The sequence below is a fragment of the Bubalus bubalis genome, chromosome 16 (assembly GCF_019923935.1).
Source record: "Bubalus bubalis isolate 160015118507 breed Murrah chromosome 16, NDDB_SH_1, whole genome shotgun sequence".
Lineage (NCBI taxonomy): Eukaryota > Metazoa > Chordata > Mammalia > Artiodactyla > Bovidae > Bubalus > Bubalus bubalis.
In genome coordinates, this window is record NC_059172.1 from 55,819,623 (window position 1) to 55,842,780 (window position 23,158).

At 49.3% G+C, this 23,158-nt stretch overlaps 4 protein-coding genes across 11 annotated transcripts; 2 read left to right on the top strand and 2 right to left on the bottom strand.

The window, feature by feature from the left end:
* The first annotated feature begins 365 nt into the window (after window positions 1-365).
* SLC37A4 (solute carrier family 37 member 4) lies at window positions 366-6,692 on the top strand. Of its 6 annotated transcripts, XM_044929637.1 has the most exons (12): window positions 516-1,109; window positions 1,225-1,411; window positions 1,517-1,574; window positions 1,661-2,001; window positions 2,820-3,052; window positions 3,359-3,602; window positions 4,074-4,232; window positions 4,479-4,564; window positions 5,040-5,153; window positions 5,345-5,410; window positions 5,767-5,905; window positions 6,016-6,692. In XM_044929637.1, exons 4-12 carry the CDS (start codon window positions 1,854-1,856, stop codon window positions 6,180-6,182), a joined length of 1,356 nt encoding a protein of 451 aa, XP_044785572.1. In that variant the 5' UTR covers window positions 516-1,109; window positions 1,225-1,411; window positions 1,517-1,574; window positions 1,661-1,853; the 3' UTR covers window positions 6,183-6,692. The 6 variants fall into 6 exon arrangements, with proteins under 6 accessions (XP_006078730.1, XP_044785573.1, XP_044785572.1 ...); XM_044929638.1 differs by lacking the exons at window positions 516-1,109; window positions 1,225-1,411 and adding an exon at window positions 464-482; XM_006078665.3 differs by having other exon boundaries at window positions 516-1,411.
* Window positions 6,693-7,351: 659 nt separating this feature from the next.
* Window positions 7,352-10,977, bottom strand: TRAPPC4 (trafficking protein particle complex subunit 4). 2 transcript variants are annotated; one of them, XM_006078662.3, is made up of 5 exons: window positions 10,514-10,977; window positions 10,149-10,323; window positions 8,731-8,834; window positions 7,974-8,100; window positions 7,352-7,696 (listed from the first exon to the last, which is right to left on the bottom strand). In XM_006078662.3, exons 1-5 carry the CDS (start codon window positions 10,686-10,688, stop codon window positions 7,618-7,620), a joined length of 660 nt encoding a protein of 219 aa, XP_006078724.1. In that variant the 5' UTR covers window positions 10,689-10,977; the 3' UTR covers window positions 7,352-7,617. The 2 variants fall into 2 exon arrangements, with proteins under 2 accessions (XP_006078724.1, XP_025122579.1); XM_025266794.2 differs by lacking the exons at window positions 8,731-8,834; window positions 10,514-10,977 and having other exon boundaries at window positions 10,149-10,284.
* A 41-nt stretch (window positions 10,978-11,018) lies between these two features.
* RPS25 (ribosomal protein S25) lies at window positions 11,019-12,807 on the top strand. Its single transcript, XM_006078660.4, has 5 exons — window positions 11,019-11,180; window positions 11,418-11,513; window positions 12,034-12,217; window positions 12,557-12,655; window positions 12,765-12,807. The coding sequence occupies exons 1-4, from the start codon at window positions 11,178-11,180 to the stop codon at window positions 12,649-12,651; spliced, it is 378 nt and encodes a 125-aa protein (XP_006078722.1). The 5' UTR covers window positions 11,019-11,177; the 3' UTR covers window positions 12,652-12,655; window positions 12,765-12,807.
* Window positions 12,778-20,813, bottom strand: CENATAC (centrosomal AT-AC splicing factor). Of its 2 annotated transcripts, XM_006078661.3 has the most exons (11): window positions 20,601-20,800; window positions 20,296-20,459; window positions 19,780-19,878; window positions 17,162-17,228; window positions 17,024-17,086; window positions 16,641-16,705; window positions 16,381-16,486; window positions 15,276-15,306; window positions 13,284-13,373; window positions 13,074-13,206; window positions 12,778-12,987 (listed from the first exon to the last, which is right to left on the bottom strand). In XM_006078661.3, the coding sequence occupies exons 1-11, from the start codon at window positions 20,718-20,720 to the stop codon at window positions 12,912-12,914; spliced, it is 1,014 nt and encodes a 337-aa protein (XP_006078723.1). In that variant the 5' UTR covers window positions 20,721-20,800; the 3' UTR covers window positions 12,778-12,911. The 2 variants fall into 2 exon arrangements, with proteins under 2 accessions (XP_006078723.1, XP_044785575.1); XM_044929640.1 differs by lacking the exons at window positions 12,778-12,987; window positions 13,074-13,206; window positions 13,284-13,373; window positions 15,276-15,306 and adding an exon at window positions 15,629-16,288 and having other exon boundaries at window positions 20,601-20,813.
* Between the last annotated feature and the right edge of the window lie 2,345 nt (window positions 20,814-23,158).

Consider the following 23,158-nt stretch of genomic DNA (forward strand, 5'->3'; position numbering starts at 1 on the left):
AGATTATTAATTACCCAGGGTCACGCTGATCCAAGTAGTGGGTCCGGAATTCGAATTTAAGCTTTACTCAGGGTCCACACTTTAAACACTCCAGCTATTTTAACTATGTCCCCAACAGTCTGACCACAAGATAAATGTTCAAATTGTGCTTACTGAGGCCTGCACTAATTTCTTACAGAAAACACAAGACATCTCCCAGACTGTGAGAACAGTGACTGGTAGCCGGAGGCACTTACTGAAAAATGGTTTCTCGAAGCCAATCAGTTAAGAAGGGAACATATGACTCCAGCCCCTAAGCGGCGCTGTCCTCGTCCGAGGACCAGGGTGACCCGCTAGGTTAAACCTAAACCATTAGAGCAGGATTGACTCTCAAGACTGCAAGCCGCAGGCGGAGGCCCCGCCCCATTCAGGGCGCGGGCGCATGCGCGCGACAGGCCCGGCCGGCCCCGCCCCTTACTACTCCGGCTCCCACCTCTGTTCAGGTAGGGGGCGGTGTGCGGGGGAGGGGCGTCTCCTGAGGGCGGGAGTGGAGCGCGAGTGTCAGGTGTTGCGGCTCTTTTGTCGCAGGCCCAACTTTCTACCCCACACGGAGCTGTTTCTGCGGCTGCCGGTTCAGGGGTGAGGGCACTCGCTGGGTCGAGGGGCCGCCAAAGCACTGTCTGGGACCAGTCGGCGTCGGCTCCTTTGTGTTACACGAGTCCTGGGGTCTCCGCACCACTCCAGCCCTCGTCCATTCCCAGCCGGAGTCGGGTGTCCTGGGTATCTTGAGGACACGGGGCTGGGCAGGTGCCGAGAGCACGCCGCCTCGCTCCCTCCTTCCCCTTCTTACCACTCGGTTCCACCCCGTCAGGCCGAGCCACTCGGCCGCCGAAGCGAGGAGCCTCTGGGGCCTCCGAGCGGCCAACTGCTCCGCTTGCGCCCACGCCTTCTGCTCCAGTTGCTTTCCCCACCGAGCCGAAAAGCCAGGGACGTATTGTCGGGGCCCTGGGAAGCGGGGCGCTTGGGGACTACGCCGGGAGTCCGCCGCTGCACCTTCCCGCCCACGGGCTGTCAGGTCACGGTCCCTGAAGCCCCAGCCTGCCAGACCGGAGCCCATACTGACGTCAAGGGTAAAGGCGATCAGACCTCAGCCCCTAACGGGGCTTTCGATGTGACACTGTGTCTTGAGCTGGGGAGTTTCTCCTGCCTCCCCTTGCTTACAGTTCTGCAACTATCAATAAACAGTTACACCCCACCGTGTGCCAAGAAGCATCGGGAGTTACAGGGCTTGAACTCAACTCTGGAAGACTTGGAAGAGAGGTTGTTTGGAGTTCGTGTCTGATTGAATGTGTATGTGTAGAAACTAACCCAGCACCTAGTGCAGTGCCTCGCAACCAGTAATCCCTCAATAAACTTTCCCTGAATGAATGAGGTAAGTGGCTGAGGAAGCCGGCAGGATCATCCCACCCCTGCCTCCCCTGGGCGCAAGGAGACAAAAGTAATTAGGCTAAGTCTTTAATCACCGCTGGTCTCTTAGGCTCGCGGAGGCGGAAGCGCCGTGAAAGAAATCCTGGGGACACCGAGTGCTGGCCCAGGTCAGGGACACTGCCTTCCCTCCCGAACCCCCTCCAGCCCCCACAGCTTGGGCGTCAGTAATCTCCTATTTTCTTGTCTCCCTCAGGACACCGGGTTCCCTAGGAGCCGCCCCAGGCTTAATGATTGTCCAGAAGGAGGCTATAAAGGGAGCCTGGGAGGCTGGGTGGAGGAGGGAGCAGAAAAAGCCTAACTCAGCAGACCTGGCACTGAGAGCCCGCCAGCCCCAGCCGTGGTCAGAGACTTTGTGTCCCAGCCAGTAGGGCCTGCTTCTTGCCACCATGGCAGCCCGAGGCTACGGCTATTACCGAACCGTGATCTTCTCGGCCATGTTTGGAGGCTACAGCCTGTACTACTTCAACCGCAAGACCTTCTCCTTTGTCATGCCGTCGTTGGTGGAGGAGATCCCTCTGGACAAAGATGACTTGGGTGAGTCCTAGGAGGGCTGGGTGGTGGGCCCAGGAACACAGGACCAGTAGGACAAGCTGGGTGTCTGTGCAGTGTGGTGGGTATAGGCGCGGAATGTGTGTGGATTGTCTGCACAGCTGAGCCCAAGGGACAGTGCATGTGCAGGATGAGGAAGCTCTGAGATCCATGTCAGTGGGCACAGGTAAAGGACTGTGGGTATGGTCTATGCATGTCTGACAGCTGCGTTTCTGATGTGTGTGTGCATGTGTGCCTGTGACCAACAGGTGTCCCAGAGACACTGTGTGTTAGGGGGATTCTGAGCAGTTTCTGCATCTCTGTGGGTGCAGGCTTAGACCACAGGGTGAGTGCTGGCTGCTGACATTGTGAGCACTGGCAACTGGGGATTTGGCACAATGACTCCATGTGGTCTAGCAGACTATCCCTTCAGGAGGAATAAGGTCCTTGACTCCAATTCTAAGCCTTTCCCCCATGTTCAGAGATGGGGCAACATAACTGCCAGAGGCCCTAAGGGGGAAATCAGGTATTTGAGAATCTCAGGGAGGAGGGCTGTCCTGCCCCCTGACAGCTGCTGCTAGAACTCTCCAAGAGGCTGAAAAGTCATGGGTCAGCCTGGGGCTAATGCTAATGCTAATGGAGAGACAGAAGGAACAGCCTGACACCATGAATGAATGTCAGGAATCCTTCCCTCTTGGAAGGAACCTGTCTCACCCTGCCAGGCACCTCTGCACACCTGACCCCCTGACTTCCTCCACCCTCCTGTGCTTTTGCCCCATCCCTAACCCCCCAGCTGTCCTGCTCCCTGCTCTCCTCCTCTGCAGGGCTCATCACCAGCAGCCAGTCCGCTGCCTACGCCATCAGCAAGTTTGTGAGCGGGGTGCTGTCTGACCAGATGAGTGCTCGCTGGCTCTTCTCTTCTGGGCTCCTCCTGGTTGGCCTGGTTAACGTAGTCTTTTCCTGGAGCTCCGCAGTGCCTGTCTTTGCTGCTCTCTGGTTCCTCAATGGCCTGGCACAGGGGCTGGGCTGGCCCCCATGTGGCAAGGTCCTACGGAAGGTGAGTGCTTCTGAAGAGCCAGTTTAGGTTGGCAGAGAGGACACCTAAAGACCACATGGGCGCGCCGGCACCTCCACCCCAGAGCAGGTTCCTCAGGAGTTTCAGCCCAGCTCCTGTTGCTTGTCAAGATATTTTAGGAGGCTGAATGTGGTGGGATCAGGTGGCAGATGAGGGAATTGGCCTTGTCAAGTAGAAGCGCCCTCTGCCTCTTTCCTGTAATGTGAGCTCCTGGGTCTGTCCCACCTGACCCCACCTTCCGTATGGACTGGAGTCTGGGCACCTACTCTGTTCCTCTCTGCCCCACAGTGGTTTGAGCCATCTCAGTTTGGCACTTGGTGGGCCATCCTATCAACCAGCATGAACCTGGCTGGAGGGCTGGGCCCCATCCTGGCAACCATCCTCGCCCAGAGTTACAGCTGGCGCGCCACGCTGGCCCTGTCTGGGGCACTGTGTGTAGCTGTCTCCTTCCTCTGTCTCCTGCTTATCCGCAATGAACCTGCTGATGTTGGACTCCAAAACCTGGACCCCACCCCCTCCAACGGCAAGAAGGGTGAGTACCCACTGAAGCCAACCTCTGGGAACCTTCATCATTCATGTGGCAGACTTTCACTGAAGATGGCTGTATGCTTGGCCCTGTGCTAGCCAATGGATGTCAGGGGAGGGATGGTGATGGAGTGGGTGGGGGCGTAAGTAAAACTCTATCCTGAGACAGTAGTACCAGCCAAGTGGCACAGCCAACAAATGTTATGACTCACGTTATAGCCTGGTCCTTCCTTATAACAAAGCCAGTTCCTTGTGTGGACAGCATCCTAAGCTTAAGTGTCTTGGGTACCTCCTCCATCCTCACTGGTTCTCACAGTATCGTTCATTGGTTGAGACTTGCAGTGGAGGGGTACCTTTGTGCTGATCCTTGTATATGTGGATGGACTCTGTCCCTGTGGCTAGTTAATGAGTGGTGGGGGCTTGAGGGGGGCAGGGCAGCTGGAGCAGAGTCTGAGGCCTGGCCTCCTCCCACCCCCAGGCTCCTCGAAGGAGGAGAGTACCTTACAGGAGCTGCTGCTGACCCCTTACCTGTGGGTGCTGTCCACCGGCTACCTTGTGGTATTTGGAGTAAAGACGTGCTGTACTGACTGGGGCCAGTTCTTCCTCATCCAGGAGAGAGGACAGTCTGCCCTCGTGGGTGAGATGAGTGTTGGGATGGAGCAGGCCTAGGGAGCAGGAGCCAACGCAGGGGATGGGAAATTCAGGCCCAGTTCCCTTTATCCCCCCTCCTTTTTCCTGAGGCCAGATACTACTCAGGCAGCCGTAGTCAGTCACTCTTGGGGACCCTGTGCGTCTCTGGGTTTAAGCCAGTCTGGGACAACCCCAAGGTGTAACGCCCTTCCACCCTCCCTTTCCCTCTTCCCACTGCAACTCCTCACTGCAGGTAGCTCCTACATGAGTGCCCTGGAGGTTGGGGGCCTTGTAGGCAGCATCGCAGCTGGCTACCTGTCAGACCGGGCCATGGCCAAGGTGAGTGGGCAGAAGGGACAGGAAGGAGGAGGGTCCCTTTAAATCTTCCCAGCATGACTGGGACACCAGAAGTGGGAGCCCTGAGGCACATGCAGCTTGGCATGTGCTGGTTTAGGCTGGCTGAAGTGGGAATGTTTCCAGGATATTTTTCTTCATTAAGAATGTGGAGATGAAGTTAAATGATGTCAAGGAGGGCCAGCATTTCTCTCCGCCTAGCTTCTCCACAGCCCCAGGAAAACTGGGTGCAGCCTGCCAGCCCATGTCCTCGAGCCTGCCCCAGGTGGAGGAAGGGATGTTGTGGAGTTTGGCCTCAGAACATAATAAGCAAGTCTCAGGGCCTCCCAGAGCTGCCCTGGGCCAAGAACTGCAGTGGGATTGCCAAAGACCAGCCAGCAGAGGCCTGCTGTGTCAGAGTCCAGGGGTGGGGGTTCTCTGCTGCTCCTGGGGCCTGACATTGCCAGGACTGTGCCCACAGGCAGGGCTGTCCATCTACGGGAATCCCCGCCATGGCCTGCTCCTGTTCATGATGGCTGGCATGACGGCGTCCATGTACCTCTTCCGGGCCACTGTGACCAGTGACTCCCCCAAGGTAAATAAAGAGGGCCTGGCTCACAGCAGGGACAAGGATGAGAAAGCAAGGGCCACTGACTCTGTCTCCCTCTCCCTGGCCTTTCTCGGACTGTCCTTTTCAGCAGTTCGTTCCTCAGTTCCCCTCTTCTGTGCTCTGGTGCCCTTCCTTGACTCTGGGCCTGGTTTCTTCTCCTCTCTGTGCTCCTCTAGGATACTGCTTTCTGGACTCCAGCTCTTCACCCTCTTGCTGAGCTCACAGGCTTTACAGAGAATGAGGTGCTCCATCTTTATCTCTGGTTTTTCTCTTGGTGTGTCTCACCTTTATCCTACCCCGCTCTGCCTCGTCCCTAGCCAATCCGGCTTGCACAAATCTTGAGAGGGGACAGCATCTAACTCAAGAGGGATGGCTTCCGTACCTCCCTCACCTACCCACACAGGCCCCTAGGTTGGTTCAGTGTGGCCCCTGCTCCGCCAGTCCTGTAGTCAGTTGTATTGGGAAGTGGTCTGTATGCGGGAGCCACTTTCTCCTTACAATTGTTTGTTCCCAGGGCCAAACACTCTCTCCTGTGGCAAGGGCAGGTAGGTAGCAGTCTTTCTCAAACTCTAATTGCCACCCTGCACCGCCCTTACAGCTCTGGATCCTGGTGTTGGGAGCTGTGTTTGGTTTTTCCTCTTATGGTCCCATTGCCTTGTTTGGAGTTATAGCCAATGAGTGCGCCCCTCCCAACTTGTGTGGCACCTCCCATGCCATTGTGGGACTCATGGCCAATGGTAAGTGATACCCCCACTGATGCCTTGCACTCAGGCCAGCAAGGGGCTGGATTAAGCCCCTTTGGCTCCAGCCTCACAGTGACACGGGCTCTTCTCCTCCTCCCTGACAGTGGGAGGCTTTCTGGCTGGGTTGCCCTTCAGCACCATTGCCAAACATTACAGTTGGAGCACAGCCTTCTGGGTGGCTGAGGTGATCTGTGCGGCCAGCACAGGTGCCTTCTTCCTTCTACGAAACATCCGCACCAAGATGGGCCGAGTGCCCAAGAAGGCTGAGTGAAGACGGCGCAGGCTCGGAGCATCCTGTCCTACTTGTGGCCTTTCCCCTCCGTGGGGGTAGGGAGGGAAAGGAGGGAGGGGGCCGTCCTGACTAACACCTTTGACTTTCCCTTTCTGCGCCTTTTCCCTTATCTACGTGGCACTAGAAGTTATCAGTAGTTAATGAGGTCCCAGCTCATCTCATCTCTATTTAAAGGACAACCTTTGTTCTTGGACTCCATTAGCTCCTATTTCCTGACTTCAAATAGGAAGCCCCTGCACTTAGGGTGTCTCCTATACCCTTCTCCCTCTCCTGAATCCCATCCTGTGTTCATCTCATCCCATCCTGCCTGCCGCAGCTGGGCAGCCATGGCCCAAGACTTCTGCCAGAAGGCCTCAGCAGGGGGGCAACTGCTCCTGCCAATACCTTGGACTCCAGGGCCAAAGGGTCACTCTCACCAATACAAAGGGTACAATAGGTGGGAGGGTAGAAAGATTTGTTATAGAGAATTAAAACTAGATTTGATACTAATCTTGTCAGTGAATCATTCTTTCAAAAGGTGTAATACAAGCCAGAGATAGCTTTCCTTTGGGAAATACTCCCTTAATACCTGCATTCTCTACCCCAAGAGAGACTTCATTCCCCTGGAATGGGAAAGCTGAAGGGTAAATGGACTCCTTTAAGCTCCTGCCTCTTCTGCCTTCAACTTCATACTGCAGAATTCAATGAACATTTTAGAGATGACGCTACTGGGTGTCAGGCAGTTTAAATAACTTGCTGGAGGGAGGCAACAGTATAGTCAGAAAGTCTAGGTTCAAGATCTGCTGGTAAGTAGCTTTGAGACTTCGAAGCAGAGAGTTTGTACTTTGCTAAATCTCATCTGTAACACAAACAGGATGAACATCCTGAGCTAAGGGAGAGGATGAAGTGAGATAAAGCAGTAAAACCTGGCTGTGAGCCCTTGATAAATGTTCCATCGTTTTTATTATCATCACTACACCACCCAGGAAGTCAGTGGCAATCCAAGACTTCTGCTTCCAAGTCCCATGTTCATTCATTCACTAAATGAATATATGTTTGTTTTGTTTTCTACTGGAACACAGTATCTCAGCTTCCTTGAATTCCCTTATCATTCCTGTTTCCCCTTCTGAGGTTTTCTCCCCCAAACCATCAATTAGGATAGCAAACACTGAGCTCAAAGGAATGTTTATTACAACATTTATGGGCCTACCTCCTATAAATAATTTGTATAGAGTTGGGAAGTAGGACCATGATAGATATAGGAAGAAAGACAGAATGGTATTAAGGCTCGGGATCAGAACATGTCATCAGGCTCAGCATCCTCCCATTTTCAAGTACAATAACAATGCTGCCAGGATCTCCATCAAAGTGGAAACCGAAGGATTCCCGCTGTAGGATCTCTTAAGAATCTGGTGGGGTCCACTGCAGGTTCAGCCTAAGACCCAGGTCCAAAGGTTCCAGCCTTCTCTGCCACCTCCAGGGCTAACTTCAGGTTCTGGTCAAACAGTTCACACCTACGCCAGGCCCAGGAGGCACAAGTAAGGACAAAGTGTTAGGCCTGGCTCTCTCCCCGCCGTGGGTACAGAGGCAGAGCCAGTGGAAACTCTGCTTGAAGGCCATGAACCTCAAGGCAAGTCCTTGCTTTCTCAAAGAATAAGTAAGTGAAAGGCTAGTTACTTTTGTTTTATTTAAAAATAATTCTATTACACTTCAAAATGACATTGGGGAAGAAAATACAGGGAAAGGAAACAAGGAGGCTTTGACCAGAATCTACAGACTGGGACCGCTTACCTGATGGGCATTTCCAGGGAGTAAAATGGATTCTTCAGGGCAAAATCTGAATAAATCTCATAAATTTTTCGGAGAAGAGAATCTATCCCAGCCTGTCTAGGATCCGCCAGCACCACAAACTTTATCCCTGGAGAGGGACCATGAATGATTACCAAAGGGTAGAGAATCAGCAAATAATATTGTCCTGTTTGTACAGCACTTTATATGCTCATTTTTATTTTATCCTTATTGCCTCATAAAGCATGAAAAGCAAGCCTTTGAATCTACAGGTGAAAGCAGAGAAGTGAAATGACTTTATAGCACCACCCAGCTGACTGAGTGACTAGGCTTTGGGTTCTAGCTCTGTCGCTTACTTCTGGCCTGGGTGCCCCTCAGCAGAAAGCGCCAGGCAGGGAACAAACTCAGGCAGTTTTCAGTGCTCTGCCTTCACGAAGTGAGGACATGCCACTCAGGATCCAAAGGCCATTTTCAACCGGCATTCCAGTTTCATTTTGGAACAACACTTACACCTTCCAAAATGTGTGCAACATGAGAGAACACTAAGGTGAGTTTATCTGCGCACAGGATAACGAGGGCTGAGCATGGACAAAACTGGCGTCAAGATTAAATATTGGCTTTAGATTCACAAAACAAATAACTGTGCACTTGTCCCAGAAAAGGCTAACCACCACCCCCTTGCTTACCAGAGCCAACTTTGGTCAATGCCTTCCTCCAACCAGACCCATCGCATGCCTCTGGCCTGTTTGGAAGCGCGTACCTGTCAGTGTCTGGAAGCAGTGCAGTTTGAATGTATCTGTCTCCAGCATCTCAATGCCTGAGCTGCCCTGTTCAGGAGACAGCTGGGAGCCGATTGCGAACAGCCTATTTGCAAGAAAGGCAAAGTTGGGAATGTACCTCATCACTATAAGGGAGGAGTGCTTCTCAAACTTTTCCACCGAGGTGACCCTTATCTTCTGAACACTTAAATTACAACTTGAAATAGAAGCAGCAGTATCAAAATTTCCTAAGAATCCATTTGAATTCTGCATGTATTTTATATTCACACTTTGCTACAAAACATAGTACATTGAAAACTTTGGGTAAAATTAACACTCTGGGATTACGTGCCATGTTTACCCACCAGCTGACTATGCATATCCAACCCATCTTATAATACAACTGACAACAGAAAAGGATCTTACCTTACTTTAAAGATGAACACATTAAAACTCAGGAAAGAGAAGGTGACTTAGGCAAACAAAATCACACCACTGCCAGCATTACCTAAAGCCTAGTCATACTGGATCAATTCTTTTCATGACACAGAACTGACAATTTAGGAGGAGGCAGAGAAAGCTGATGGGACCCTACACTCACACCAAGAAGAACAGAAGACACTGGAGGTGGACAACTTGCCCCAAATCCTTGACACGACTTGTACGATCATTTATATTTTCTTGACTTCATGAACCTTGGCATACAAATCAAATGTTTTTTATCGTGGGCATGATCCTATGCTAGTTTTAGAAATCAACCCAATTGTTGGGTTTGTGACCAATTACCTATGTCTAGTAGTTCTGGGTTACCTTAGTGGATTTCTCCCCTCAAATGCTCTAACTGGCTGGCCCTGAGAAAATTTACTTTAAAAAAAAATTATAGTTATGTTCAGGTCACTCTTGGTATGACTAGATGGACTCCCCTCACCTGGCCAATTGATAAAGATTGCTGTGACCCCGGTCATAAATATGAATTTTCTATTACTCAAGCTCAATCAGAAAAACAAGCAAAGGTTTGGCCAAGGAATAAAATCTCCCACAATTATGGAATGGATTTATGTAGATGGGGCGCCCCTGGTGGCTCAAATAAATGGTAAAGAATCCCTCTGCAATGCAGGAGACCCAGGTTCCATCCCTGGGTGGGGAAGATCCCCTGGAGAAGAGAATGGCTACCCATTCCAGTATTCTTGTCTGGAGAACTCCATGGACAGAGAAGTCTGGTGGGCTACAGTCCATGGCGAGTGCGGGGGGAGGGGGGGGGTCACAAAGAGTGGGACACAGCTGAGGGCCTGTGTTACTTTTTTTAGAGAAAGGTAAGCACCGCCAGTCAGCAAGTCTCTGAGCGCAGAATTACACTAATCCAGTCAGCCTGTGGGCCAAGAGTAGACGGACAGAATCTAGGAAGAGTTGTGGGACTTACGAGTGGAACATCGAGGCCAGCATGAGCTTCTCATTGGAGGTGAGGCGAGGGCGGCCGAATCGAATGGACACCGGGTAGTTAGCAGGGTTGCCCAGGTACTCCAGCACCTCTTTCCCATCGGCCGTATACTTGCCATTCACGTCCACACCATTGATAGCCAGCACTGCGTGGCCCACTGCAATGGCGAAGCTAACCGTCAACCAAGCCTCAGACTGCGGATCCCGCCAACGGTACAAATTACCCGGCCCCCAACTTCATCCGCTCCCCCGCCCAGAGATAGCAGCCCACCGAGGCAGCACCTGCCCCGCCTCCCCAGCCCCCCCCCCCCCCCACCCCGCCGCGCCCCGGGACCGAGCCTAACCCACCCCGGATGCCGTCTCGCTGGCCGAAAGCTACCAGCACACGCTCGTCGTGCAACTTAAGTAGCAGATCCAACGGGTAACTGAAAGTTTTCTCAGCCTCGGCCCGTGGGGCGTAGCTGTCCAACTGGTAAATAAGGCCGCCAGCTTTGTTCACCACATAAACACTGAAAATCGCCATAGCTGCCGCCGAGGCTGCCGGACTAGGATACGCCTCTTCCTCCCGGCCCCGCCCCGGAAGCGCAGCACGGGGCCCGCCCTCGGCGCCCGCGGGGCCCGCTGAGGCTCTTGCGCACTTGGAGCACGCCTGGGTGTCACTAACACAGGGACTTTAGTTGCCGGGACCTATAAAATTGTTCTCCTTTCCTTTTTACCGGATCTTAGCGCCAGGAAAGTGTAAAATATGACTGCCTCTCAACTGGCCGCAAAATCGAAAAGCCAGGGATAACGCCGAGAGTGTGACGTTGCGGAGGCGGACCCTGCTTCCGGCAGCCAGTTCCGGGCCTGAGCCCGACCTGCTTCTCCCAACTTCCTCTGCGTTGCTCCGCCCCTTGTCCCGGAAGCAATCGCTGCGGCCGGAGGTTTCTGGGCTTGCTCGCGGGGCGCATTTCCTTTTTGTCCGACATCTTAACGAGGCTGCAGTGGCTGTAGCTGCTCTCCGGGCTTCGCTATGGTGAGCTTGGGGTAGGGGAAGCTGGCGTGGTTCTGGGAGCGGGCAGTGCCGGCTCGCGTTTGGGACAGCATCGTAGGAGGGCTTACATAACTGTCGGGCCACGTGTGGAGATGGGAGGGCTGTAGCTTGCCCCATGTGCTCCGGTAGTGGAGTCTGGGCAGGGTGGGGGGCGAAGGAGTAGCGGGAGCGTGGAGGGCTGCCTTGTGACCTGGCCGCATTCCGGCTTTTCTCCTACAGCCGCCCAAGGACGACAAGAAGAAGAAAGATGCCGGAAAGTCGGCCAAGAAAGACAAAGATCCAGTGAACAAATCTGGGGGCAAGGCCAAAAAGAAGGTAGGAGTAAAGCTCCTCAAACGGTGAGGGATGTTGGGGACGTCTAGTCTCATTTCCGTATACTGTAGCAAATGGCTTGTAAGGTTGCGGGGTTTAGAGTCAGGTTAATAAGAGTTTATACTCACATCACCGTTTTGGTTTTGACTCATACGAAGAACGGGGGTGTATATGCTACTCAGAAATGACAAAGTGTATACTGAGCTACTTTAATTGGGCTAGTGGGGCTTAGCCAGTATCCGAAAGCCTCAAAGATAGTTTATTTTTCCCACCAACGTAGTGTCTCCAATGCCTTCAGCAGTAACTAAAGTCTCTTTTACTTTGAACTTGGCTCTATAGTTATTTCAACCTTAATTTGCTGAGTGTTTGCAGATTCTGAATTTTATAGGTTTCTGCAGCCCAAGGGACAGACCCACTCTTGTATAGCTGTGCAACCGTGTAACAATTGAGTCAGGTTGTTCCAGAGAAGGGAAATAATGGTTCTTTGGAGAGCACTGATTTTTTTTTTTTTTTTGGTGAGCAGAAGTGGTCCAAAGGCAAAGTTCGGGACAAACTCAATAACCTAGTCTTGTTTGACAAAGCAACATATGACAAACTCTGTAAAGAAGTTCCCAACTATAAGCTTATAACTCCAGCTGTCGTCTCTGAGAGACTGAAGATTCGTGGTTCCCTGGCCAGAGCAGCCCTTCAGGAACTCCTTAGTAAAGGTGAGAGAAAAGTGTGTTGTACTGGCTTGTATGCTTTTTGCACCTTAGTTTGTATTTTAAATGCAGTAGGTAGAAGTTAGCAGTACAATTCTAGCATGTAATCTAGGCTATTGGTAGTGCCTAACAGTGGAAACAGTGGTTTTCAGATTACAGTAAAGTGTTGTGAGGGTAGCCATCCCAAGAGCAGGTAATGAGTCCCTTCTTTTTAAGGGGTGAGTCAGATTAGATTATCAGCAAGAAATGTAGGCATGTCTCCTAAAGTCATGCTTAAATTGAGCATTTCTAGTTTGTTGAGTTTTTATAGTACTATTGTGTGAAAATTTTGTCCTCTTTTCCTAGGACTTATTAAACTGGTTTCAAAGCACAGAGCTCAAGTTATTTACACCAGAAACACCAAGGGTGGAGATGCCCCAGCTGCTGGTGAAGATGCATGAACAGGTGAGCTGGTGAAGATTCGTGAACCTGGGGCTCCTATATGAAGTACACATCCCCTTCACAAGGGTCTATAGTTCTGATTTGATTTTTTTTTTTTTATTTTTTTAAACAGGTCCCACCAGCTGTACATTCTGAAAAATAAAACTTTATTAAATTAAATAAGTGGGTTTGTCTGGTTCCTAAGAAAGGTAGTTACAAGATAATAGCATATAACAGATTTGTTGCCTTGGCTTTGAGCCTTATGGTGGTTGGAAATACATCAGGAAGCCATTAGCGTTTTTCCTTTATGTGACTGCTGTTTGTTTCTTGCTGCAGCTTCAGTTTTGAATTGATGCCTGAAAAGAAATGAAAGGTTAGCAGCACAAAGAGTGAGATCTCCATGTGGGGGGAGCAGGTTGAGGTCCTGACGCTGGGCTGGTACCTGGATTGCCAGCGGCGTCCATTATTCCAGACCCGGCCAAAAGAGGGCAGCCAGCCGGCACTGGTGCTGGAGCTGTGGTCAAAGTTGGCCCCAACTCGGTCTGGTGGGAGTTTCTTCAGTTTCTGTTTTTCCTCTACAATGAGCAGTTTTATTTGAGTAGAAAGACTTATAGAGTAGGAAGCCTCCATCACCATTCTTGTATTAACTTACTCTCTTTAAGAAACTCTTCATAGGAGGGTCCTATTTGTTGGTTCCCAGAGCTACAGTCCTCATCTTGGACCATCCAGGGAGGTGTGGCACCTGGAAAAGGAAGACCCTTTAAGCAGAAATGAAAACACTTGAGGAGTTCTGGACCATGGGAATTAGAGGGGCTTCAGCTTATTGGAGAAGGAAATGGCAACACACTCGTGTTTTTGCCTGGAGAATCCCAGGGACAGGGGAGCCTGGTGGGCTGCCATCTCTGGGGTCGCACAGAGTCAGACATGACTAAAGCAACTGAGCAGCAGCAGCAGCAAGCTTATTGGAGGCATGACATAACAAACTGCACACGTTTAAAGTGTACAGTTTGAAATGTTTGGGGTAAAATCACACCGGGTATCCTTGTGTCCCTTTTAAATTATTTTTTAGCGCACCTCCTTTATACCCCTTTCCCAGGCCCAGGCAACCACTGATGTGTGTTCTGTTGCTATAGTTTGCCTTTTCTATAATTTTGCATAAATGGAATATAATGTGTACTCTCGTCTACCTTATTCTGAGATTGTGTGCTGCAGGTATCAGTTATTCCTTCTTTGTAGAGTATTCTTTCAATTGTTCAGATTTGTTGGGGCACGTTTAGATTTTTTCAACTTTTAAAGAAACTGCTAAACTCTTCCCAAGTAGTTACGCCATTTTGCATTCTCATCAGCAGTCTATGAGAGTTCTGCTGCTCAGTTGCTTCAGTCGTGTCCGACTCTGTACGTCCCCAGAGATGGCAGCCCACCAGGCTCCCCCGTCCCTGGGATTTTCCAAGCAAGAACACTGGAGTGGGTTGCCATTTCCTTCTCCAATGCATGAAAGTGAAAAGTGAAAGTGAAGTCGCTCAGGTGTGTCTGACTCTTTGCGACCCCATGGACTGCATCCTACCAGGCTCCTCCGTCCATGGGATTTTCCAGGCAAGAGTACTGGAGTGGGGTGCCATTGCCTTCTCTGAAGAGCTCTGCATACATACATTTTTTTTTTTTTTGCTGTGTGACATGGTCAACTCATTCCCTGTCCAGGGATCAAACCTACACCCCATGCATTGAGTGCAGACCCTTAACCACTGAAGCACCAGATAAGTCCATAGTTCTAGCTGTTTTGATGACCAACTTTTTATATGTCTTTATTGAGTTTTGTGCTATGCTTAAGTTGCTTGAGTTGTGTCTGACTCTGGACTGTAGCCCACTGGGCTCCTCTGTCTCTGGGGTTTTCCAGGCAAGAATACTGGAGTGAGCTGCCATGACCCTTGCAGGGGATCTTCCCAACCCAGGGATCAAACCCCTCTTAAATCTGCTGCACTGGCACACAGGTTCTTTACCAGTAGTGCCACCTGGGAAGCCTATTGAGTTTTGAGAGGTCTTCATATATTGAAGATACAGGTTCTTCATCAGATGCTTTTCTTCTTTTGAAAAACATGTTTATTAAGCTAGTTTTGCAGTGTTCCGTTTTTCAGGCAAAATATTTTTTCCCTTAGTTGAAACACAAAGAGGCTGTCTGGCTGTGGCAGGTCTAATGCTATGGTGGGCATTATGTAAGGTACAGAGACTCTGACCCTCAACTGCAAGTAATTTTAGATATTAAATACAGTTCCCTGTGCTATATAGTAGGACCCTATTTAGTTGATACCCTTATTTTTGTCTCTACAACTGCATGTATTCTTGCTATAAAAGAATTATCCTTATAGTTCTTGTTTCTCTTTAATATAAAAATATTAAGTATTATTTTAAAAAATACAGAGGTTGTACAAAAACCCATGTAAGAATTACCATGTCCCAACATTTACTAACATTAAAACACCTTAGATATGAAAGTAAAAAAATCTGGTAAACAGGTAAACGTATGTCTGTTACTTTTCTGAGTTAGATGCATTTGACATATGTGTCGGATACCCTCCTACCAGTGAAAGACCTACAACTTAAAAAGAAAAACCTCTTACAGTTTGAGAAACATTGCCGTGGGCCTTACCTGAGTGTATGTTACCAATTCCTGGTGTATCCTGTAGTGGAAGATGGGGGGAAAATTATATAAGAAAGCCAAGAGATGATAAGGATACTCAGCCTAGAGGAAGAAATTGTGCAGGAGGTGGATGGAACCACTGCCACAATGCTGCTGCTGCCCTGGGTTTATGTTAAATCCCACAGAGCGTAGGAGATCACTAAAAGACAGTCTTGTCCCCACCAGACTCAAGGGCTCAGGCTGGAGATGTCCCAAAATAAAGTGCCTACTACATGGTAGGTAAACAAAACGCCTTCCTCACAGAGCGTACATATTATTGGGGAAGAGAACTAAGTATGAGTTACACAAATTACATTCACAGCTTTTTACATGGTATGACATACATTTATAAGTTTTCCATGAAAAAGGGACAGCTGAAGGGGAAGGTATGGGTAAGTAGAGGAGGGAAGGAAGACATGTCATTTAAGACGGTGGGAGCAAAGTTAAAAGGGAGGGGACATAGTTATGGCTGACTCAACGTATGGCAGGAACCAACACATATTGTAAAGCAATTATCCCTCAGTTTAAAAAAAATAGCAATTACATGTTCAAAAGTAAAGAGCATAGCAGGAGGCTGGAGGATAGGATGTAAGATAGCAGGTGATGAGGTTATTTCTCGTGTTTGGCACAAGATTGCAGGAGGAGTAGAGATTGTTCCAAGGTGAAATAGAGGCCAAATTCAGGAGACAAGGCATACTCACTGAGCAAATCTGAGAGATAAAAAAAGGAGGTGGGCATACTCATTAAGGGAATGTGAGAGATGAAAAAAAGGTGATAATCTGTCTACAATTACTAAAAAGGAGTGGTGGGGGTTAGGTGCCTGTGGGTATCTGTAAGTGTCCCTGTTTTGAGCTGGAACTGGATTCTGCACGGGATGATTTGGGAGTTGGCGCTCCTAAGTGACAGCGGGGGTCGTGTGGATACCATGGAGGCTGAGGAATGAGCACATGATGCTGTGGAATAGGGCAGCAAGAGGGAAAAGCCTGCGAACACAGGAATGGTCAGAATACACAGAAAAGCCAGGAGAGATGGGTGTCCCGGGAACCGAGGGGGCATTAGCCCTTTCCCATTGTACCTGATGGCCAATGAATGTCAGAGGCTGTCCTGTCTCCATCCAGTCAAGCTCGGGGGCTGGTGGCAGGTCCAAGTATGAGGGCTGCTGTGAGGTGGAGGCTACTTGGCTGAAAAAGACAAACCGGAGCCAGGCTGGCAGACAAGGTCCTTTAGCCATGAGGACAGCAAGAATGAGATTTGTTTCCATGTCCTGATCAAAGTTACAGAACGTTCTAAGAGGTATCAGAATGTCCAATAAGAGGTTTCCTAACAGTCTTTTACCTGTTTGTCCCTTTCCGGCTTCCAGGTGCTGAAGAGCCCTCTTCTGGGTCTGGCACTGTCTGAGGCTGAGTTTGATTCAGGAAAAATAAATGTGTCTAGAATGCTTAAGAATTTGCCTAGGCCATGCTCCCCACCTCCAGAAGTAAACAAATTGACAAATTGAGGATACTGCCCCATCTGGCAACCTCCCTCCCTCCCAGCCATGCCCACATTTTCTCCACTGATAAGCCCTGCCCCCTGGTGGGCAGGGAAGGGAATTCAAGACAAACAGATGGAGTCCATGAATTTTTCATCAGAAGAGCTGGTAGGTGAAATGCTGGACCTGGGAGAACCAGGAATCAGTGGATTTGGATACTGCTCTGGCTCCTCCGAGGGAAACCAACCTCTAAGACAGACCGAACCATCTCCTGCCGGCTTTGCTCCACCTCTCGGATCTGAGCTGCCATCTGTGGGAGAGGGGTGACTTAGGCAGGTACCAGAAGGTGGGGCTGGGTCCTTCAGAGGCCTTTCCTTTAACTCACCTCTTTAATCACTTCATCTTCTTTTTCCTCATAGGAATCCAGACTTTTCACCATGGATTTCTTGAATCTAAAAAGGAAAGGGGCAAGTCACCCCAGAATCCCAGTCCCTGCCAGTTGTGAAAAGATCCTCAGTAGATCATTTTTCTCTGGATTCTGAATAGTGTCAGGCTCCCAGAAACCAAATCTCAGTAGTACAATGAACACCCATGTACCTCTCACCCAGATTCACTGTTAACATTCTGCCATACTGGCTCCAGTTCTCTTTTCCTTTCTCCCAAGAACATGAGACTTAATTCTAAATTTTTCAGTATGCATTTCCTGGGAAAAGGAACAGCCTATGAAACCATTACCATACTTTAAAAAAAAAATCAATTACCCTTTCTGATGTCCAAATTGTCCCATATCTGGCACAATATATTTGCAGTAGTTTTTATCCTATAATACACACAAAAGTATCTGAATAATATCAGTACTACTATCAACGAGACTACTAAGCAAAGCTCAAGATTTCTTTGCAGTTCTTTAGTCCTTGGAAAATAGATTTTTGTTTTCAAATGTTACTTGAATTCTGGGCTTCCCTGGTGGTCCAGTGGTTAAGAATCCATCTTGTAATGCAGGAGACACCAGTTCAATCCCTGGTCCTGGAAGATCCCATATGATGCAAGCCAACTAAGCTCGTGCCCCGCAACTACTGAACCAGCACTGTGGAGCCTGTAAGCTGCAACTAGAGAGTAGCCCCCCACTCCACAACTAGAGAAAGCACACATGCAGCAACCAAGACCCAGAGCAGCCAAAAAAAAAATTTTTTTTTAAGATGTTACTTAAATTCTTATTCTTTTGTCATTGTTATCAATTTAAGTTATATGATGATTTGTCTTTGCCTAATTTTACTATGTAAAACATTTATATAGGGGAATGGCTCTACCATGGTGCCCTGGCAGTCCTTACAGGCAAAGCCTTGAACTGCAGCTTATCAAAGTTTTAGCAGAAGGTCTGCATGATCCTCCCGGAACATAAGAGGATAGGAGGTCTCAAAGGAACTGCTAGGAAGCCATCTCCCATTCGTCTCATTGCTCACGGGAGGCCGTTACGAAACAGCTTTTCATTAACTCCCAGTTCTGATGGTGTATGGGGCTTTCTGCTCTCGGATTAGAGCTGCAGATATAAACCCTGTAGCTGCAGTCTAGTCTTGGCGCCCCAACAACAGTATCCCACAGTTCATGCTACAGTCACCCAGCCCTATTTGTATCACTATGGTTCTTTTTGGGGTGTGGGACAACCTGGGAAGCTGGCACTTTTCACTGCCTATGTATATAATAAGCTGCCTGAATCTAAAAGTGGCTTATCTGTATCTTTACGGGTCAAATCAGTCAAGCCTGGCCTGGCCCTGTCTTCTGTGAGCTTGAAATTTATAAAGTTTAAAAATCAAAACTATATTTAAATAAAAAGTTCAAAGAGTCCATCCATATAATTCTCAATTATAACCTTTCTGCTAACTACCCTTTATGCATCCACCAAAAATTCTATAGAGCTGGGTCAGACTGTGACAAGTAAGGGCCTATTTCTTTTTTTAATTTAAAAAAATTTTTGATGTGGACCACTTTTTTTAAAGTCTTTATTACAATATTGTTTCTGTTTTGGCTGCAAAGCACGTGAGATCTTAGCTCCCAACCAGGGATCGATGGGAAACCCCTGCATTGGAATGCACACCAGGGGCGTCCCTGGCCTCAGTTTCTTATCTCCTCCCAGTCTGAACCGGGAAGACAAGGTGATGGGATTTAAGTACTTCTTAATTCCTCATTATTCTCCACACTGAATAGAAAGGAATGATAAACACTATGTATTTTCTTAACTTTGGCTTTGGGATCCCCTTGGGTTCCACTCGCCATAATCTCAATACAGTCCCAATGAAAGTGGTGATGTGAGGCTGCATGAGTCCTCTTTGTGAGGCAGTCACAACTCACCCCCTCTGTGCTGCCAAGCTTCCTGCACTCCAGGTAGTTGGGGCCTTCCAAGGCCAGTTAAAACTATTAAAAGTGGGTACTGGTTGAGCATCAGATTTTTGCACTCTATAAAAAGCATCTTTTATTTCTAAAGAAACTTAGTAGTCTGTCACATACTTAAATAGTTGACTATGGTTAGCTTTTATTATATACTTCTCTATTTGCTAGAGAAGAGAAGAGAGAAGTCACTCAGTCATGTCCGACTCTTTGCGACCCCATGGACTGTAGCCCACCAGGCTCCTCAGTCCATGGGATTTTCCAGGCATGAATAGGTAGGAGTGGGTTGCCATTTCCTTCTCCAGGGGATCTTCCCGACCCAGGGATCGAACCCGCGTCTCCCGCATTGTAGGCAGACGCTTTACCGTCCAAACTACCAGGGAAGCCTATTTGCTAAACACATTGTAAATCCCACCCCCACCCCCAACTAGATTATAAACCTTTCAAGGACTTTGTCATATTTCATTTGTGTTCAACATGGTGCCTAGAATAATGAGGGCTACAAAGACAATGGACACTAACGAAGTCCTTTCTAAACTGTCCAATTAGTAGAGGAAGCTCCCGACACATGCAAAGAATCCACACTCTGCTACCTCATCATGTGAAGGAATGACTTACCGTGCAAAGTCCTGGGGGGAGATCAAAAACTTCTCTTTCATCTGGAACTCAGCCTTGTTTTCCCACCAGAATTTGTTGGTTGCTTTCTTGTGCTCTGGACTGAGAATGGAAAGGACAAGTAATCTCAATGATAGATTACAGAATATTACATGGCATTTGATAAATAATGCAAACTGACACCTGGGTCTCTGGGCAAGGCTGAGAGAATACTAACAGTAGTTTCCTCAAGATCTCCAGTTTCCCCCTTCCAATATAAAGGTGACAATCTGAGAGGAAGTGATGGGTAGGAACCTTGATTGAGCCAGTTGTCCAATCAAGGCCACCCCAGCACTGGGACCACTGGGACCATAAGGCCGCTACCCCTCAGGGTTGGCCATGCCTACAAGATGACTGAATCATCCAATCTGATCAAATCACAATAACATTCTTCCTCTCACCCACCCTAAACCCTCCCTCCATTTATTTGTAGATTAATATACACCTATTAATGTATGCGGTTCCGGGCCCGGCGCTCACCTGGCCAGATGCTCCAGCAGCCCCCCGTGCAGAACGGTCAGGTTTCCATGGCTCAGGTGTTTCCGCACCTCACAGCCGCAGCACAGGCACCAGCACCATCGTTCGTGCTCGGGCACGTAACGCTCCACCTGAGCGGCGCGGACTGCCTTGCGGGCGGCCTCCACCTGCGGCGGAGAGGATGCCAAGGCGGACAGGCTAAGTAGGACCCCGGCAGGATCCGCAGATCCCAGCCCTCGGGCCTTCACAGCCGCGCCCGCAGCCCCGCCCCAGGCCGCCCATGGTCCCCTCCAGCCTCCCGTCCGTACCTGCGGCAGGAGCCGCTCCAAAGCCACCTTCAGCTGCCGCTGGTGCTTGCGACTGTAGACGTGCCCGCGACCGCAGAAGAAAGTCTGGCGGCAAAGAGGACAACGCTGCGCCGGCGCCATCTGCCTAGGACTGGGAAGCCGCGACGCAAAGCTTCTCCTTCGCGGCCCCGTGACCTCTGACCTCTGGGGGCGGGAGAACTCCGAGGCTCCGCGGCCCCCAGCGGCTGGTAGGCGCCACTGCAAGTCCTTTCGCTGCTGCGCACGTTTTTCTCCCGGCTCCTCCCCGTGCGCAAACCCAACCAGTCACCAGCATTGCCAAATGCTGTCTGGCCGGGAAAGGTAAAAGGAAAGAGCGCCCGCAATAGTTAAGGGAGACCCCAACACGTATCGGGAACACTGACAAGGACCCGTACGATGTAAAAAATCGTAACTTGTGTTTATAGGGTGTTCAGTATGTGTCCAGAACTTGACACGTACTCTGTGATCACTATAACTCTATGTGCGTGCGTGCTGAAGTAGCTTCAGTCGTGTCCGACTCTTGTGATCCCAAGGACTGTAGCCCACCAGGCTCCTCTGTCCATGGAATTTCCCAGGCAAGAAAACTGGCGTGGGTTACCATTCCCTTCTCCAGGGTATCTTCCTGACACAGGGGTCGAACCTGGGTCTTCCTCATTGCCGGCAGATTCTTTACCTCTTTGTGACCTCTTTACCACAACAAAAGTGACCTCTTGGGAGCACAAGGCGGATGGCCTAATCTAAGACCTAGTCACTCACACCCATGCCCCCACAGGGACGATCTGAATGCTGCCCCTGTAAAGCTGTAAAGGGAAAGCTATAAGGGGTTCAGAATCATTGCTGACATCTTTAATCTATAAGCGTGCTAAACTAGTGGAACTTCATTCTTTACAAGCCACTCACTTCTCCTAGAGTCAACAGCCTTCCTGTCTGTCTAGCTCCCTTAAGAACTCATAGGGTTGAAATCCCCAGACTGTGATTGTGATCTGCACCCTAGAGCTCCCTCCAAGATATCTGGGGCCTGGCCCAGACTCTACTTGTAGGGCTTGCAAACAGAGCTGTCACAGGGTCCCCAGCTTCCCTGACTGTGTTACCTGTACTGGTGCATTAACCTGGATGGGTTCCAATGTCTGTGAGTGTATACAGTCAACCCTACATAATTCAGACCCAGGAAGTAGGCAGACTCCCCTTCAGAGCTTGACTTCCTGTTGGAGCTTCCCCTTAGACTCAGGCCTTCACTAGATGTGATCCATTTTGGTGATCCTTGCAGTTCTTAATTCCTTGACTTCTCATCACTCCCCTGGCAGGGGTGATCCCGGACTTTTTTCAGCAAAAACTGCACCTTCTCTGACTTCAAACTCAGAAGTTCTTCTCTGACCACCGTCTTCCATCCTCCCTTGTGGCCCTACCTTCCAGCTAGTCTTTAACTGCAGGGATGAATATAAGCACTCTTATCCATTCACTGAGAAAATTATTCAGCATTTGCTAGCTGCTAAATACTTTGCTTGTTTAAAGATTTTAAAATCTTTAAAGTGTGGCCTCCAGGTCAGCAGCATCAGCATCTGGGAACTTGTTAGAAATGCAAAGGCTTGGGCACCACCCAAGACCTACTTAATTGGAAACTCTGGAGTAGGGCCCAGCAATCTGGTTTAATGAGCCCTTCAGGTGATTCTAATGCCCAGTCAAGAATTGCTGGTCTAGGACTTCCTTGATGGTACAGTGGATAGGAATCTGCCTGCCATTGCAGGGGACATGGGTTTGATCCCTGGTCTGGAAGATTCCATATGCCTTGGAGCAACTAAGCCCACAGGTACTGAGTCCACGTGCCAAGAGCCGGTGCTCCGCAGCAAAAGCAGCCACTGCAGTGAGAAGCCCATGTACCACAACTGCAGAGTAGCCCTGCTCACTGCAGCTAGAGAAAGTCTGCACACAGCAAGAAAGACCCAGCACAACCAAAAATAAATAATAATAAACAATAAATACCTATCTCTGTTAAAAAAAACAACAAAAGAATCACTGGTCTAGGTCTTAGGTCCTCTTGGCTTTGCTTTACCCACTGGAACCCAGAAATATTTTCACCACACTCTCATGGCAACCTATCACTTCTCTTGTTACCAAGACCTCTCATTCTGTCACACCCCAACCATCAACCCAGCTATCTCATCTGTCTCCATCATTTGTTCCAAAACTGCATTAGGTAGTCTACACCGTCTGCTTCAAATTCTAACTTCTCAGCCCTCTGCAGTTTGGCTTTTGAAACTGTTTCCCTAAAGTCCTCCACCACTATCTATTGGGCTGCCATTTGAACTAGATTGTGTGAAATGGAACTCACCATCTTCCTCCTCAGATCATTTCCTGTTTTCATCCTCCCAGGAAATAGTACCACCAAGTTAAAGCCTGGAGTTCTAGAGTGAGTTATCTTTGACACTCCTTTAGTCCCCACATCCACCCTGCACAAGTTGTCTTATTGGATTTCTGAGATGTTTAAAATCTGTTCTCCACCTTTTACACTCACAGAGCACACTTTATTTCAATTCCCTTCC

Coding starts and splice junctions, on each gene's coding strand:
- SLC37A4 (XM_006078668.3), top strand. CDS start 1,854: ATGGCAGCCCGAGGCTACGGCTATTACCGAACCGTGATCTTCTCGGCC. Junction 3,053..3,358: donor GTGGCAAGGTCCTACGGAAG/GTGAGTGCTTCT, acceptor TCTGCCCCACAG/TGGTTTGAGCCATCTCAGTT. Junction 4,565..5,039: donor CAGACCGGGCCATGGCCAAG/GTGAGTGGGCAG, acceptor CTGTGCCCACAG/GCAGGGCTGTCCATCTACGG.
- TRAPPC4 (XM_006078662.3), bottom strand. CDS start 10,688: ATGGCGATTTTCAGTGTTTATGTGGTGAACAAAGCTGGCGGCCTTATT. Junction 10,324..10,513: donor CCAGCGAGACGGCATCCGGG/GTGGGTTAGGCT, acceptor TCGCCATTGCAG/TGGGCCACGCAGTGCTGGCT. Junction 7,697..7,973: donor TCCCTGGAAATGCCCATCAG/GTAAGCGGTCCC, acceptor GGCCTGGCGTAG/GTGTGAACTGTTTGACCAGA.
- RPS25 (XM_006078660.4), top strand. Junction 11,514..12,033: donor GGGGCAAGGCCAAAAAGAAG/GTAGGAGTAAAG, acceptor TTTGGTGAGCAG/AAGTGGTCCAAAGGCAAAGT. Junction 12,218..12,556: donor TCAGGAACTCCTTAGTAAAG/GTGAGAGAAAAG, acceptor CTCTTTTCCTAG/GACTTATTAAACTGGTTTCA.
- CENATAC (XM_006078661.3), bottom strand. CDS start 20,720: ATGGCGCCGGCGCAGCGTTGTCCTCTTTGCCGCCAGACTTTCTTCTGC. Junction 17,229..19,779: donor TCCCCCCAGGACTTTGCACG/GTAAGTCATTCC, acceptor TTTCCTTTTTAG/ATTCAAGAAATCCATGGTGA. Junction 13,374..15,275: donor AATTGGTAACATACACTCAG/GTAAGGCCCACG, acceptor TTCCTTTTCCAG/GTGCCACACCTCCCTGGATG.